At 42.1% G+C, this 14865-nt stretch overlaps 2 protein-coding genes across 3 annotated transcripts; one reads left to right on the forward strand and one right to left on the reverse strand.

Moving 5' to 3' along the window:
• Nucleotides 1-2118: 2118 nt before the first annotated feature.
• Nucleotides 2119-8230, forward strand: cilp (cartilage intermediate layer protein, nucleotide pyrophosphohydrolase). 2 transcript variants are annotated; one of them, XM_083999987.1, is made up of 9 exons: nucleotides 2119-2230; nucleotides 3018-3174; nucleotides 3626-3679; nucleotides 3769-4038; nucleotides 4201-4380; nucleotides 4483-4788; nucleotides 4914-5022; nucleotides 5141-5289; nucleotides 5394-8230. In XM_083999987.1, exons 2-9 carry the CDS (start codon nucleotides 3111-3113, stop codon nucleotides 7751-7753), a joined length of 3492 nt encoding a protein of 1163 aa, XP_083856113.1. In that variant the 5' UTR covers nucleotides 2119-2230; nucleotides 3018-3110; the 3' UTR covers nucleotides 7754-8230. The 2 variants fall into 2 exon arrangements, with proteins under 2 accessions (XP_083856113.1, XP_083856114.1); XM_083999988.1 differs by having other exon boundaries at nucleotides 3772-4038.
• A 530-nt stretch (nucleotides 8231-8760) lies between these two features.
• Nucleotides 8761-13357, reverse strand: eif3jb (eukaryotic translation initiation factor 3, subunit Jb). Its single transcript, XM_083999997.1, has 8 exons — nucleotides 13247-13357; nucleotides 12945-13060; nucleotides 10918-10981; nucleotides 10684-10787; nucleotides 10475-10571; nucleotides 9814-9984; nucleotides 9634-9707; nucleotides 8761-9312 (listed from the first exon to the last, which is right to left on the reverse strand). Exons 1-8 carry the CDS (start codon nucleotides 13257-13259, stop codon nucleotides 9184-9186), a joined length of 768 nt encoding a protein of 255 aa, XP_083856123.1. The 5' UTR covers nucleotides 13260-13357; the 3' UTR covers nucleotides 8761-9183.
• Between the last annotated feature and the right edge of the window lie 1508 nt (nucleotides 13358-14865).

Below are 14865 nucleotides of genomic sequence, written 5' to 3' on the forward strand. Positions count from 1 at the left end.
CTATCACCATGTGAATAAGTATTCCGCTACAACACGGTATACATGGAAATATAAAAGTGTGTTGGTGTAAAAACAAAACAATTTTAAACATTAGAAGGTAAAGAGATAGAAAGTCATGGAAAATCTGAAAAATAAAAACTGCTCAAACAAATACAACAAATGTCAGAATAAACAAATGGATGAACTCTGTCAACTCTGTCATCCAAATGTTTGCTGTTTTTTGTTTAGTATTTACTGTTGATGACAGATGTTGCCAGATGCTGAGTGAATACCAACCCGGTGACACCTTCTGCATGACATAGTGGAGCTTGTTTAAATCATTATTTAAAAAAAAGGGAAACTAATGAAAAATCATCACTTTTTATAAACAGTCCTATTTATTTGATGTAATTGCACAGACAGCCTGCCCAACATGATCTACCTGTCTGGAATCCAGTTATAGACGCTCGGTTTGGCAGAACGTGGGACTGTGTCTGTTGCCACGCGACCAAACTTTGTGTATTTGTGTTTGTGTGTCCGTTCTGGCCGTCTTCACATCATTACCCACCGCCCCTGTCCTCCTCCGTCTGTTTACGAACCCATTAGGTCCTTTGATGACCTAAAAAGTGCCATAAACTTGAGTGATGAAGTCAGGGACTGTCTTCTTTTCTCCATCTCCCCGTCACAGGTAATGTCGACACTACTAGACATTAACAAGAACAATTTTGCTCCACGATTCAAGAGAGTGACCCCAGTTCAAGTCACTGGTCCCATCATCAGCTGAACTGGGAGCTAAACGAGACGCCTGGAAAGACTGATGTGATGTGATGAGCAGCAGCAGAAGCAGCAGCAGAAGCAGCAGGTTAAATTCTTCCCATCCTGTCCTGGGTGTTCCTTGCCTTGTAATTGACAAGATGAGGTCAGCTAATGAATGTTGTGTGGAAAAACAACAGATCCTGGTGATTACAGGATCTGGAACAGACGTCGTGACAGACACAGGTTTTTCTCCAACTCTCTCTCTCGCTCTCTCTTCCTCTCTCTAGACGATATTAAATGCAACATATCTAATCAACCCATAGTTTTGTTTCACACTCCCTGCTCTCTAAAAAGTTCCCTACACTTCCCAACTTGGCTCCAAACAAGCAGACACGGTGAGCGACCAGTCTGTGAACATAGTGAAACATTTAGCAGCTGAAAATCCGCACGTTTTCCCTCAGGGGTTAAACAGGAAGAGAGTGAAGATTGGACCTAGACAGACTGGGCCAGAAACACAGCTTTAATGGGATGATCATGTCCCTCTGTTATCTGCTGGATGTATTAAATAACTGTTGTTGCTGACTGACCTAAAGAAGGTTTTGATTCATGTTATTTTTGTTGATTGATTTACTGTATACCAATGTGCATTCAATTTTTGAATAAAAAATACATATAATCTTGGCTCAGCAATCCCTCTATAACAGCGAGTGACTGCAGATAGGATGTGAAATTAAATGGCCTCTAATCACACTGCCAGACGTGTAACTGGAGCCACTCTGTAAGCATTACATAACAAAAATGTATATGTAAATGTATAGCTGCACAAGATGTAAAAACCAGGAGCATGATGTTATTTATGTAAAACTGATGACTTGTGCTAGAAATCCACTTCATATTTTTGGAGTTTATTAAATGAATTTAAAAAAAGAATAGTGAAGAATAACTGTCTCTCTCTCTATGTGCTTTAATTAAAATGCATGAAAAATCCTGTCTGCACAGTGGACCTTCCTGTGTCATCAGCATGCACCGTGCGTTCTGCAGGCAGAGTGGGTGCGTAACAGAAGCATGAAGGCCGAGGGCAGAGGAAAAGACAAATGCCCAGTTTGCCTCAATCAGCATTGATCTTGAACAAGGGGGGTGGCGTTGGGGAGGGGGGGGTGTCAATTTATTAACACTCGCATTTGTTACCCAGACCCCGTGACACGTCCCTCTTTTCATATGTAGCACTATTTAATAACCACTGCGTGTCACGGTTGTACAATGAAGGTGATGAATTATGGGGATAATAGTGTAATCAAAAGACGCTGTGGCACTCTGCCGAGAGAGGAGGGAGGGGAGGGAGGGAGGTATAAAAGAGACGGTGGTGGAGGACAGAGCTGAGAGCCGAGTGGAGGACAGAGGTGGAGGAGAGAAATGTGAGACAGAAACACAGAGAAAGAAAAAAGAGGGAAAGGACGTTGCTACAGAAAAACAGGACAGTGCAATCAACAAGAAGGTAAGAAAAAAAAAGATTTTTAAAGTTAAAGTAAAGTTGATGCATCAGTTTCAGTCTGTTTTAATACTTTAAATAACAAAGACAGATGGAGGAAGGATCTCAATGTGAATGCAACTGGGTTTTTACTGCATAATGAATGATTAATGACAACATCAGTAAAACAGTGAACTGCTTTAGTGCTTTAAGTTTTCATTACAGTGAGTGACTGGGAAAATGTTCTCAGACTTTTGGATCCAACTGTGTGTGGAAGTGAACAGTTCAATTTCTGAGCCTATGTCATTGTGTCATTTGATTTCAGATTACTGTTACACGTCTGCTATTAGTCATTATTTTAATTACATTGTGCATGTAACTCCGCCTGTCCAAACTTAATTAACGTTTTCATCATTTAATCAGCATTACTTCACCTTAAAAGCAACTGACTAATTACTCTGTTGTGTGCACTTTTGCCAGTGTGCAAATGCAAACCGTGTGTGTGAGTACGTGTATGTGTGTGTGTGTGGGTGTTTGGATTGCGTTGCCAGCGTTTCGTCAGTGGATGCAAAAATGTTTGACTGCTCCCCTGACAAATGGTGATGGCTAACACAGATGTGTAATCTGAGTGGGGGGCTCTGCTCTATCCAGCCATGTTTTTCAACCTAAAAACCTCAAAGACAAAAAAAATGACTGCAACAAAATCTTTACAGGCACATTTTTGGTTTGTGATATTGCTGATATTAACAGTTTAAGACAAAAACTGTATTTAAATGAACTGGAGTATGGATTATGATCAAAATCTTCCCACCAGGAGTTTCTGCTGCTGGACTTCATTGTCTGTGGAGTTCCTGGTGTGAACACAAACTACCAGAGGTGAAAGTTCAAAGGCCAACAGGGTGTGAAAATGTCACTGAGGCCTCTTCTCTTCATCCTGGGACTCGCCGCAGCCTCTGTGGTTTCAGCTCGAGGTGAGTCTCTCACCAAGATGCTGAGAGTCTTGTTTTTGGTCTTGTTAGTGGCGCAATGTCCTGAGAGACACCACACCCTCCCTCCAAACATGCACAGCCAGATGGACTCACTGTGCATCATAATAAACAGAGAAAGATGATAAAAAATGTTGTGAAATTAAAGGTGAATGTGTAATTTTACCAGTTTTTTCTGCAGTTATACTCGAACTAAACTAGATTGACATGTTTTACATATCGCTGTTTCCCTTTGCTCTATTTTTCCTGTGACCCTGATGAGTTTTCTGAGTAGCTGCCCATTTGATTTCATGTATATGTGAAAAGCAATTTGCATAGTGATGCTTTCAAGAAAGCAAAATTTAGAGAAGGATATACGAACAGTGCCAGCAGGGATGTAGCAAATCATGTGAGAAGGTTAAGACATTAATCACATATTTTGATTTGTCTGTTGCAGTATCGTGGAGGAAGGACAACAAAGAGACTGGTCCTGGTGTCTTCCACTCTGATGGTAACTTGTAAAGTCTTTATGGTTTATTCATATTCATAATTTATGGCAGCATAAACGGCGCCTAAGATCATGATTATTTCTGTGTGTAGAAGACTTCGAGTGGACCACATGGTTCAACGTCGATCACCCCGGAGGTCGAGGAGACTACGAGCAGCTGGAGGCCATTCGTTTCTATTACCGTGCCCGAGTGTGTGAGACTCCGCGGGCAATTGAGGCCAGAACCACCGAATGGGTCCCAGCTCGTGAAACTGGGGAGAAGGTCCATGCAGACCCCACTGTGGGCTTCTGGTGCCTCAATGAGGAGCAAGGTCCCGACCGCAACTGCTCCAACTACGCTGTCCGCTTCCTCTGTCCTAAAGGTTTGGTCTCAAATCACCTTTGATATATTGGCATAAAAGTACGAATCTGAGTCCTTCTGTACCTTTGAAAAGCTGCACTCATGCTTTCAAATACTTATACACATAACATATTTCTTTTCTGGATAGTGGTTTGAGTATTATTTACGTTCTCTTCTCCAACAGATAACAGTGAGAGCGTTCAGAGTACCTGGGGGCCGTGGTCAGACTGGAGCCCTTGTCCTGCCCTCTGTGGTCAAGTGGGAGTCCAGGTTCGCTCAAGAAGCTGCCAGTCTCGCCTCGTGTCATGCAGTGGGTCTAAAGTAGAAGGGAAAGCGTGCAATGGACCAGAGTGTCCAAAACCAGGTGAGTTTAGTTTGATAGAGTCTGATTTCTGTCATTCAGTCTGGTCCTGAGTTATAACCTGTGAATCACTCAACTATGTTTTTGTTTTACTCACCTGTTTAGATTGTTTCCTGCAGTGTGAGATGGGGAGGGTGAACGCTGAGTGTGACACATGCATGTGTGAGGAGCACACCGTGTTGGGTTCTGTGCGTGGTGCTGGAGGTCTCACTGCTGAAGGAGCTGCCATCCTTCGCAATGGCAAGGTCCTCACTCTTACTGACCACAATGGACATTTCCGCATCCCTGGTATCTGCCCTGATGGCAACACCACACTGACAGTCAGCCTGAAGGGTCACGCCACCATCAACGTTGGTGTGCCCAACAGCGCTGAACGAACCTCAGTCCTCAGCGTCCAGCTAAAGAGAGAAGGTACATCAGAGATGGTGGATTTATCTGATTAAAATATGGAGATTGAACTGTTTGCCAACAGAAAGTTAAGGCATATAAGTACACTAAAGGGTAATTTGTTCTTTTATCTCTCTGTCACGTGTCAGAAAAGTTTCATGTGTTGAGCAACCCTGAGAGCAAGGCCAGGAGACAGGGACAAACTGCTGCCTTCTGCTGCAAAGTAGCAGGAACACCAGAGCCGGACAAGTACCAATGGTGGGACTTGATATTTTGACATTACACTTGACAATCATTCACTGTTGTTTTCATTTAAAAACTATGATAACTTTCACCCCTTTGCTTTTGCTGTCTTTCTCTCTCTGTGAACTAACAGGTTTCATAACAACAGCCTTATTGAGACACAGTCTGAGAACATCTTGGTCCTCAAGGATCTGCGTCCTGAGCAGGCTGGGGAGTACTACTGCAGAGCAAGTGGTGCATCTGGGGCTATTAAGACCAGACCTGCTACACTTAAAATTTTAGGTGTGTTCTCAACAAATATATTGAAGTTTTTCAGTTTTTTTTTTAATGATGAATGATGAGTATGAAGCTAACGCACAATTTTGATTTCTGCATCTCAAACACAGGTATAAATGAGCATTCGTGTAACCCCAAGCCTGAATCCCACCTTATCCGTCTTCCACACGACTGCTACCAAAACAGCACAAACTCCTTATATTATGATGTGGGCAAGTGCCCCTCCGCTACATGTGCTGGAAAGCTGGACAATGGCATCAGGTGCAGAGACAAAGTGGCTTACTGCTGTGGCGTGGAAAAGATGGAGCAGAGGCAGCTAACATGCCAGGGTTACCAGCTGCCCACCATGGTAGTAACTGAGTGTGGCTGCCAGAAGTGTGTGGACACCAAGGCTATTGTGCATGGTAGGGCCATTGCTGCAGACAATGGTGAGCCAATGAGGTTTGGCCATGTCTTCATGAATGGAGTGAGAATTAGTCGTACCGGCTACAAAGGTACCTTCTCCATCCAGGTCCCTCCAGACACAGAGAGACTTGTCCTGACTTTCGTGGACAACATGCAGAAATATGTCAACACCACAAAGGTACTTCCATTCAACACCAAAGGAGGGGCTGTTTACCATGAGATCAAACTCCTAAGAAAGAAAGCTCCAGTCACTATTAGCTCCACAGAAACCAGCACTCTGGAGCTTGGGGAGGTGGAGGGCCAGGAGGCAATGGTTCAACTCCAGATTCCTCCAAATTCCTTCTATAAGGAGAACGGAGAAGTCTTTGTCGGTAACGTCAATGCTAGCGTAACTTTTCTTGACCCAAGAGATGTTTCCACAGCGGCTGCAGCTCAAAGTGACCTCAATTTTGTAGGAGATGATGGAGACACGCTGCCACTGAGAACCTATGGTATGTTCTCAGTTGATTTCAGAGGGGAGGAAAACAATGAGCCCTTGAACGCAGGAGAAGTAAAGGTATTTCTGGATTCTGCCCAGGTGACAATGCCTGAGCACCTTGACACCATGAAGCTGTGGTCACTGAACCCCGAGACTGGCCTGTGGGAGGAGGAGGGAAGTCTACAGGTGGAGAAGAAAAGACGAGGCAAAAGGGAGGAGAGAACCTTCCTGATTGGTAACATGGAGATCAGAGAGAGGCGGCTGTTTAACCTGGACGTCCCAGAGAACCGCAGGTGTTACGTGAAAGTGAGGGCCTTCCGCAGTGAGCGCTTCATGCCCAGTGAGCAGGTGGAGGGAGTCGTGGTGAGTCTCATAAACATGGAGCCCACAGCTGGGTACTCCTCTAATCCACGAGCCTGGGGACGATTCGATAGTGTCATCACCGGCTCCAACGGCGCCTGTCTTCCTGCCTTCTGCGACGAACAAAAAGCCGACGCCTACTCTGCCTACGTCATGGCCAACCTTGGAGGAGAGGAACTGGAGGCCGTCCCTTCTGCTCCCAAACTCAACCCCAACCTCGTTGGAGTGCCTCAACCTTACCTGGGTAAACTGAACTACAGGCGCACTGACCATGAAGACCCAAGGGTGAAGAAAACTGCATTCAGCATTAATGTGGCAAAGCCGGGTCCCAACGCAGCCGAGGAAGGCAACGGTCCAGTGTACGCGTTCGAGAAGCTTAAGGAGTGTGAGGAGGCCCCGTTCAGTGCAGCACACTTCCGCTTCTCAAGAGTGGAAGGAGACCGCTACGATTACAACACGGTGCCGTTCAATGAAGAGGACCCAATGAGCTGGACCGAGGACTATCTGAGCTGGTGGCCCAAACCCATGGAGTACCGGGCCTGCTACATTAAGGTCAGAGTCACCAGCCCGCATGAGATCAATGTGCGGTCCCGCAACATGGGTGGCACACATCCCAAAACAGTGGGCCAGCTCTATGGTCTTCGAGACACTCGTAGCATCCGTGACATGGATCAGGCGACTGTGTCGGCCGTGTGTCTGGAGTTCAAATGCAGTGGGATGCTGTACGACCAGGAACGCGTCGATCGTACCCTGGTGAAGGTGATTCCACAAGGAAGCTGCAAGAGAGACCAGGTCAACACAATGCTTCAGGAATATCTGGTCAACCACCTGCCTCTAGCCGTCAACAATGACACCAATGAGTTCACCATGCTCGCGCCTCTTGACCCTCTGGGCCATAACTACGGAATTTATACGGTCACAGACCAAGATCCCCGCACAGCTAAGGAGATTGCTCTTGGACGCTGCTTCGATGGCACTTCTGATGGCACATCTCGTGTCATGAAGAGCAACGAGGGCGTGGCGCTGTCGTTCACCTGCGTAGATCGAGAGGTGTCACGCCAGAGCGTTTTCCAGGCGCAGCAGAGCTCTCAAGGTCAGTCGGTAGCAAGTGGGGGCAGAGGAGACAGCAGGCCGAACCGACGCCGGCAGAGGGCAAACACACTCCGCAGCAGTCGGAGACGCAGCACCAGAAATCCTACAGGAAGACGCACAAGTGCCACAAGCTAAATAACACTGAAGGTCAACATGTCAGACCAATTGAAAACCTAAGAGTGGAAATGAGTGGGTAGTTTCAACCATATGTTTTGATACAAATACTTTATATAGACTTTTTTCAAATTAAGTGAATATGTAACTGAACAAATCTCGGCCAACTTCTTCCCAAAGAATAGCTGCATTATTTCTCTTACTCTACAATTTCAACTGTACTGTCGTAAATATTTACTTGAAACTGTAAATAGAGTATTTATTACACGTGCCCTCAAAATCAGTAATTGGTGAGTTGGATGCTGTTTCATTAAAGATTCCTACATTGATGTTATTAAAAAGAACAAACACATCTTATCTTTTTGACCAGTGATTTATTAAATTAGATGTTTATAAAACACTGCAGATGCTGTATTTTCCACAATATAATGTATCCAATTGTCCATGTAACATTGAAACTGGTCAATTGCTAGAAAAGAAAAGGAGAAATATGCCCCTTTCAACTAACTGTAGCCCATATGAAGACATGGTGGGGTGAAGCCCATAAGCCCCCGCTCCTCATCACACTTGATACAAGCCTGCAGAAGCAATGATTAGGAGACCAGTTGTAGCAAGTTAACCTTCTTGCTTGATCCATACTTTTTCTGCATTAGTACAAATCAAATTAGTAAATTACATGTTTGTCATGCACAAAAAATACCTATAAGCACTCTTTGCTCCAAATTTTCAAGGATATTCCAGAGATGTATCAAGAGAATGGCTGTGAGGTTTTAAAGTCACATTTATTATACTTGTCTATCCCTTTTATCTTACAATGAATGTCATGTGCTCTCTCTCTCTCTCACAACTACTACTTACATGTTGCATCAGTCTCTCAAATCACCTACAATGCAACCTTTCCAGAGATAAAGATGAATAATGTACTGAATAATTGTTCCGCATTTGGCAACCAAAGTTATAGATACTATATACTTTCCTGTAAGAACCATCCACAGGTAAGTGAGACCTATAATATATACATGACATTCTGGTTAAAGAATTTGCATAGAACCTTGTGTTTCTATGTCACTACGGTTATAACTGCAATACTATATCTGCCATTTTGACAGGAGCAACGTTTAATAAAAAACGAGCCCCTCAAAACTCAGACAACAGCAGTTACAACGTATTCTCCATTGAAGCTGGGTCACCCAACGGTTACTACATGATTATGTGTGTGTGTGTGTGAGTCGAGGCTGAATGAGACAGAGAAAAAGGCAATTCCATATGTATGAACATAAAGAGTTGGTGAGACTGTATGCTCCCTGGTATAGTCCCTCTGGTCATTGAAGCAATATGAAGGGGGCAACACATAGTTCAGATTTTCCAGGATGGCACTGGACAGCATGAGAAGTTACAGCTGCATTTCTGAGGGGTGGGAGGAGGAAAGGGCAGTAGTGATGGAGCCAGTGTCACATGAAGTCCTCATAGTCTTGGGCGTAGCCACCATCAAACTCTGCATAGTCGAGGTCATCTCTCAACTGTGCTTTCAACCCGCCACCAGGTACGACGCCTTTCTTCTTCTTCTTTCCTTTGTTTTGCTGTAAAAAGGCAAAAATGACTCACTTAAAATGATATACATTATATATGAATACACATTTACAGCAGAGTGGTTTTCTCATTTGATCTGAAAATCATCTGGTTGAACAAGACAACACACTAAATTATTCAAATGTATTTGGTCTACATGTGGCATATTACAAATAGGATAAACAAATATGTCACTGCTGATTTAGATTCAGGAGCAAACCAGTTGATTTGAACTATGAGCACACATCACGTAACTAGATAAGGTAAACAGCACCCCCTACTGGATATAAACTGTAGATAAGAGAAAATACCTAAAGACAGGTTTCACTTACTTTTTCTTGTTTCTGTTTTTCACTAAGTAGAACTGTCAGGGAATTACTGACTTTCTTCAAGTCCTCTACTTCCACTGTAAGAGAGAAGAGAAAAACAGTTAGTAGTTGAGTCTTGTGTTGACTCACATGCTGAATATGGTATCTATAAGTATGTTTCAGTATGATGAAAAAGATCCTTACATGAAATACAGAGTTCCCGAAACAATGAATCCAAGAAACTTGAATAATGCACAGACTTTTCAAACTGGGATATCTTTTCTTTCAGCAACTTTTCAAACTCTGTGAAGTCTTCTTTGGATGATGGACACATCGCATCGATCCCAGTGACACTGTTAGAAGTGCTGCTAACACCTAGAAAGAAAATGTATAAAAGAAAATCGTTTTAATGTCTCCGCTAAGTACATTCACAGTGACAGAAACAATTACATGCTGTTGCAAGTGTTTATACACAAACAATCTGGCTCAAGAGTGTAAATATGAGCTGGATTTTTGAGAAGTGCTTATATTTTTGTTGGTTGTACAAAAAGTATGTAATATCAGAAAGGTTTGTGTTTTTGCTAGTCATCAACACACATTTAAATTCTACAAACACAATATAGCTAAACATGACTATAGAAACATGAGTTGCAGAAGGTGTCAGTATGAACAAGAGGGTTATTTGTTTTTGAGAAATGCAGGAAACCATTGCAACAATCAACGAAAGACTTAAATACCAAATTAAACAAGTGATACTAGTTACATACTCTCCAAAGTATGCAATTGTTCTAGTTACATCTGTACAAACTTAAGTATTGTATATTGTGACAGACTACTTTTAATTTGAAAGGTGATTCTGTCTTACCAAAAGCATCTTTTGCTAGCTCCAAGTCTGCGGCTTCCTGTAATTTCTGCACTCTTAACTTCTCTTCGATTTGTTCCTCAGCAGTGAGCTCTGTCTTCTGTAGCCGAGTCAAAAGTAAAAAATTTGAGATGACAGAGGGGGAGATTGTTTTATCCTTTATAAAGAAAACTGTAAAAACCACATAATGGTAAAAACAAACAAAAACTCACTTCCAGCAGCTCTTTCTCCTTCAGCTCCTGTTGTTTCTTCTTTAACCGGTTTTCTTTCTCTTTGATCTTCTCACTCAATTTTTTCTTTTCGGAAACCTTTGCCTCTGAAAATTAAAGTCATTAAATATAAGATCAACATCAAGTTGAAGACAAAGCAGAGAATTTAGCACCTGATTAACATACAACAATGAAACAAATCATGTATGAATGAAAAAGGTGCAATTATATACGTACCGGCACCTGTCTTTTTCATCTCTCCTTTTTTCTCGTCATCTTCATCCTCATCATCCCAGTTATCCTTTCAATAAAGAAGGTGGGACAGTACGCATTTGTTATTCAGGCTACATAGACAAACAGTGTTATGTACATTAATTGAAACAACTGTATATTTTGTTATAAAATAATTATTCTTTTGCAATATTTATATAATACACGTGCAAACAGTATACAGATTACATTATATTGTTGCCTGCATTACCCCAACTCTATTGTAATGTTGGATAAATCCAAGTCCATCGAGACCAGTAAATATCTTTATACTAAGGATGATAATTCCAGGAATCTCATTTTAGTGAAATCGGATGATGTAAAATGATGGTTTGTTGTTCTACAAATGTGTATTGTGATGAATGAACCTCTACAATCTGTGATTAAAAAAACAAAATCAGTTGTTTAAGTTTTCATTTGACACATTCAATGACTTATAATCCAAACAGGAGAACACATCTCATTGTTCATATAGAGATGGTACTAATTAAAAATTCACATGCCCTACATCATTCTGCATTAAGTAAAACACTGCAAGTGCTGGGGAATGATCCAAAAACTCAAGTACAAACACGCAGTTCAAGATGTGCCAAGTAGTGCACTCCGATAATATCCACTTAGTCCCTGTTTAACATTTAGAATAGATCCTATCCTTTAATTTCGTTGTGTAATTAATGGCCTTTCCCCAACAAATACTTCATCTGAAAAATGAAGTACTTCACAAACTGCTAGATGAAAGATTGATACAGTTGAGTTGAGTAATTACGTCTACTTAAAACACAAGATCATAAACCCATTACTCTTTGACCTATTTACAGTCTAATGATTTGACAAGCAGAGTGTAAACTGTAAACACAAGAATAACTCAACACAATCCACTAGAAATAAATAATTAGTTTAATTCATTAAATTAACAGTAAGATTGTTATGAGCATTTTACCATGGTTGTTGATAAAAAAAAAAATAAAAAAAACACGGCACGAAGGACATGAAACCCAACAGCTTCTTTTACTTAGGGCACCATATGGGACAGAAAAATGAACAATTGAAAGAGGCCTCCACCAGCACTTTCCCTGGGTCAATTACCTGAGGTTTCTGGACAGCAACAATGTCAACATTCAGGTAATAACCACCTGTTATGAATGCACCATCAACCGAAAACCCACTATCCTACAAAACGCCTGTTGTAAAGTCGGAAACTTCTAGGCCCTGGGTCTTGGCTCGGTTGAGTCATCAACCCAGATGATGATTTCATGTGATTGTGGCTAAAGTTGGTTAGCAAGCTAACGCTGCCTCATGTTTAAATGAAACTCAACCTGTGGGTATTTAGGGACAAGACAACTTTACGAAGCTCACACAATTATTTAAAGCGACCACACTTTGGCCATTGACGAGATAACCGTGTACATTACAATAACGACGCTATCGTCGAGGTTAGCCAACGGTGAAGCTCATTTCAGACGCAGGCTGCCAGGGAGGCTAGCATGTTTGCTTAGCTAGATGGCCCGGGAAACGGTTAGCATCAAGCTACGTGGTCCTAATTTTAACCCGGCTACCTAACAACCACTCCCCTAACCGTACACATCGAACTAAAAATCAAACAATATCAGCGTTCAGAGCGTAAAATTGATCCAAAACGCGTTAAATTGAGTGTTAACGGTCGTTGTGGTTACGGTGCGTGACGACCGTTAAAACCCGTTTTAGTAGCGCACGGTTAGCCATAGCTCCAGTTACTACTACGGCATGCCCGATAGAGCCACATGAGTTAGCCACCGTGAGCTAACGATGCTAACGCAGAGTCGGGGATTAGGACTGTCAGGCAACCAAGGACCGCGGTGAAGCATGGCACTACAGCCGGAGGTGCCTCTGCTAAGTTACACACCGTTAGCTTCACACCGACCCACCGGACCGGCTAACCCCGGCTCGAACAACGGTCATCCGGCCGCCTTTTATTTATTTTTTTGTAATAGCGACCGTTAGTCAACATTTCTTACCTTAACATCTTCCTCTTCGTCTTCGCCTTCCCATTTGTCCAGTGTTGGCGCCGCCGCCGCCGCCACCGCCTCCGCCGCCGTTTTAATCGGCTCCTCCGGCTCGAAGTTGTCAGCGTCTGTAAAAACGACAACATGAAATTCGTTAGTCCATGAATCCACATCTAAAGACAAGCGAGTTTGTAAATAATGAATGTGTAATAAAAAGGCTCCTAAAAAACGGAGCCCGTGTCGTGTCGTGTCGTATCGTATCGGGATGGTGAGGAACCAGATAGCTGTCCTCCTCCCCAACTTTAGTTTCTCACCCCAGTCCGCCATGTTGGCTGTGTTGGTTGTGTTTGACAGGCTCGCGGTGAAGTCAGTGCTGCAGCCCGCTGGCCACGCTCAGAAGCAGCTCCCACCTCCTGACGTCACCGCCTCTCTGACGGCGGCTTATCTAACGTCCTCGCTCACCCTGGACTGGACTACTCTAGGCGGGCAACATGACACTCACCAGTTTTTTATTTAAATTATTTAAATATAACACAAGGAATGTGCTCGATGTGCATTATATTAGCATTAACCGCCTTTTTATATATTTTATTTATTTTTTTAAATTGTCAGTTAAATAGGCCTACTTTATGATGAGTTCACAGCCTATGGTTCACAGGCACTTTAACTGGACAAACAATTAAATAGCCTACATAAAAGTGATATATTTTATATAAATAATTAATAAATAAATAAATGAACATCTCTCTGTGTCGGTTTATCTAACGTCCTCGCTCACCCTGGACTGGACTACTCTAGGCGGGCAACATGACACTCACCAGTTTTTGTTTTTTATGTATTTAAATTATTTAAATATAACACAAGGAATGTGCTCGATGTGCATTATATTAGCATTAACCGCCTTTTTATATATTTTATTTATTTTTTAAATTGTCAGTTAAATAGGCCTACTTTACAATGAGTTCACACATACACAAAACAAACAATTAAATAGCCTACATAAAAGTGATATATTTTATATAAATAATCTTAACATCTCTCTGTGTCCTTTATCTAACGTCCTCACTCACCCTGGACTGGACTAGGCTACTCCAGGCAGGCAACATGACGCTCATCAGGTATTTTTTTTTAAATTTAAATTAAATAAATAACACAAGGAATGTGCTCGATGTAATGATAAATAGTGATAGAATAATAGTGGTGTGATTAGTACCACAACACCAGCTGATGGGAAATAATCTAAACATCTCTCTGTGTCCAACGTCCTCACTCACCCTGGACTGGACTAGGCAGACAACATGACACTCATCAGGTATTTTTTATTATATTTTAACTATAGGCCTATAACACAAGGAATGTGCTTGATGTAGGCTACATTATATTAGCATTAATGCCTTTTCTTTTCTTTTTTTAAATTATCAGTTATTATCAGGTCATTGAGTTCAATATTAAATAGGCCTACTTTACCAGAGTTGATATTTGGTACGGTGAGTTCACACACACACGCACGCACGCACGCACGCACGCACGCACGCACGCACGCACGCACGCACGCACGCACACACACACACACACACACACACACACACACACACACACACACACACACACACACACACACACACACACACACACACACACACACACACACACACACACACACACACACACACACACACACACACACACACTTTAAATGTACAAAACAAACACAATTATATACATAAAAGTGATACATATAGGCTACCATTACCCACACCAAAAAATGACAGTAATTAAGTAATTAAATGATAATGGTGTTAGTACCACAAAACCAGCTATGTGCACAATTTTGTGATGGAAAATAATCTAAACATCTTAAACTTTTCAAAATTTTGGACAGTAATATGCAGCATATAGCCTACTATCACAGTGTCTTACAGTATAAAAAAAA

Source organism: Trachurus trachurus (assembly GCF_905171665.1).
Source record: "Trachurus trachurus genome assembly, chromosome: 3".
NCBI classification, from domain to species: domain Eukaryota; kingdom Metazoa; phylum Chordata; class Actinopteri; order Carangiformes; family Carangidae; genus Trachurus; species Trachurus trachurus.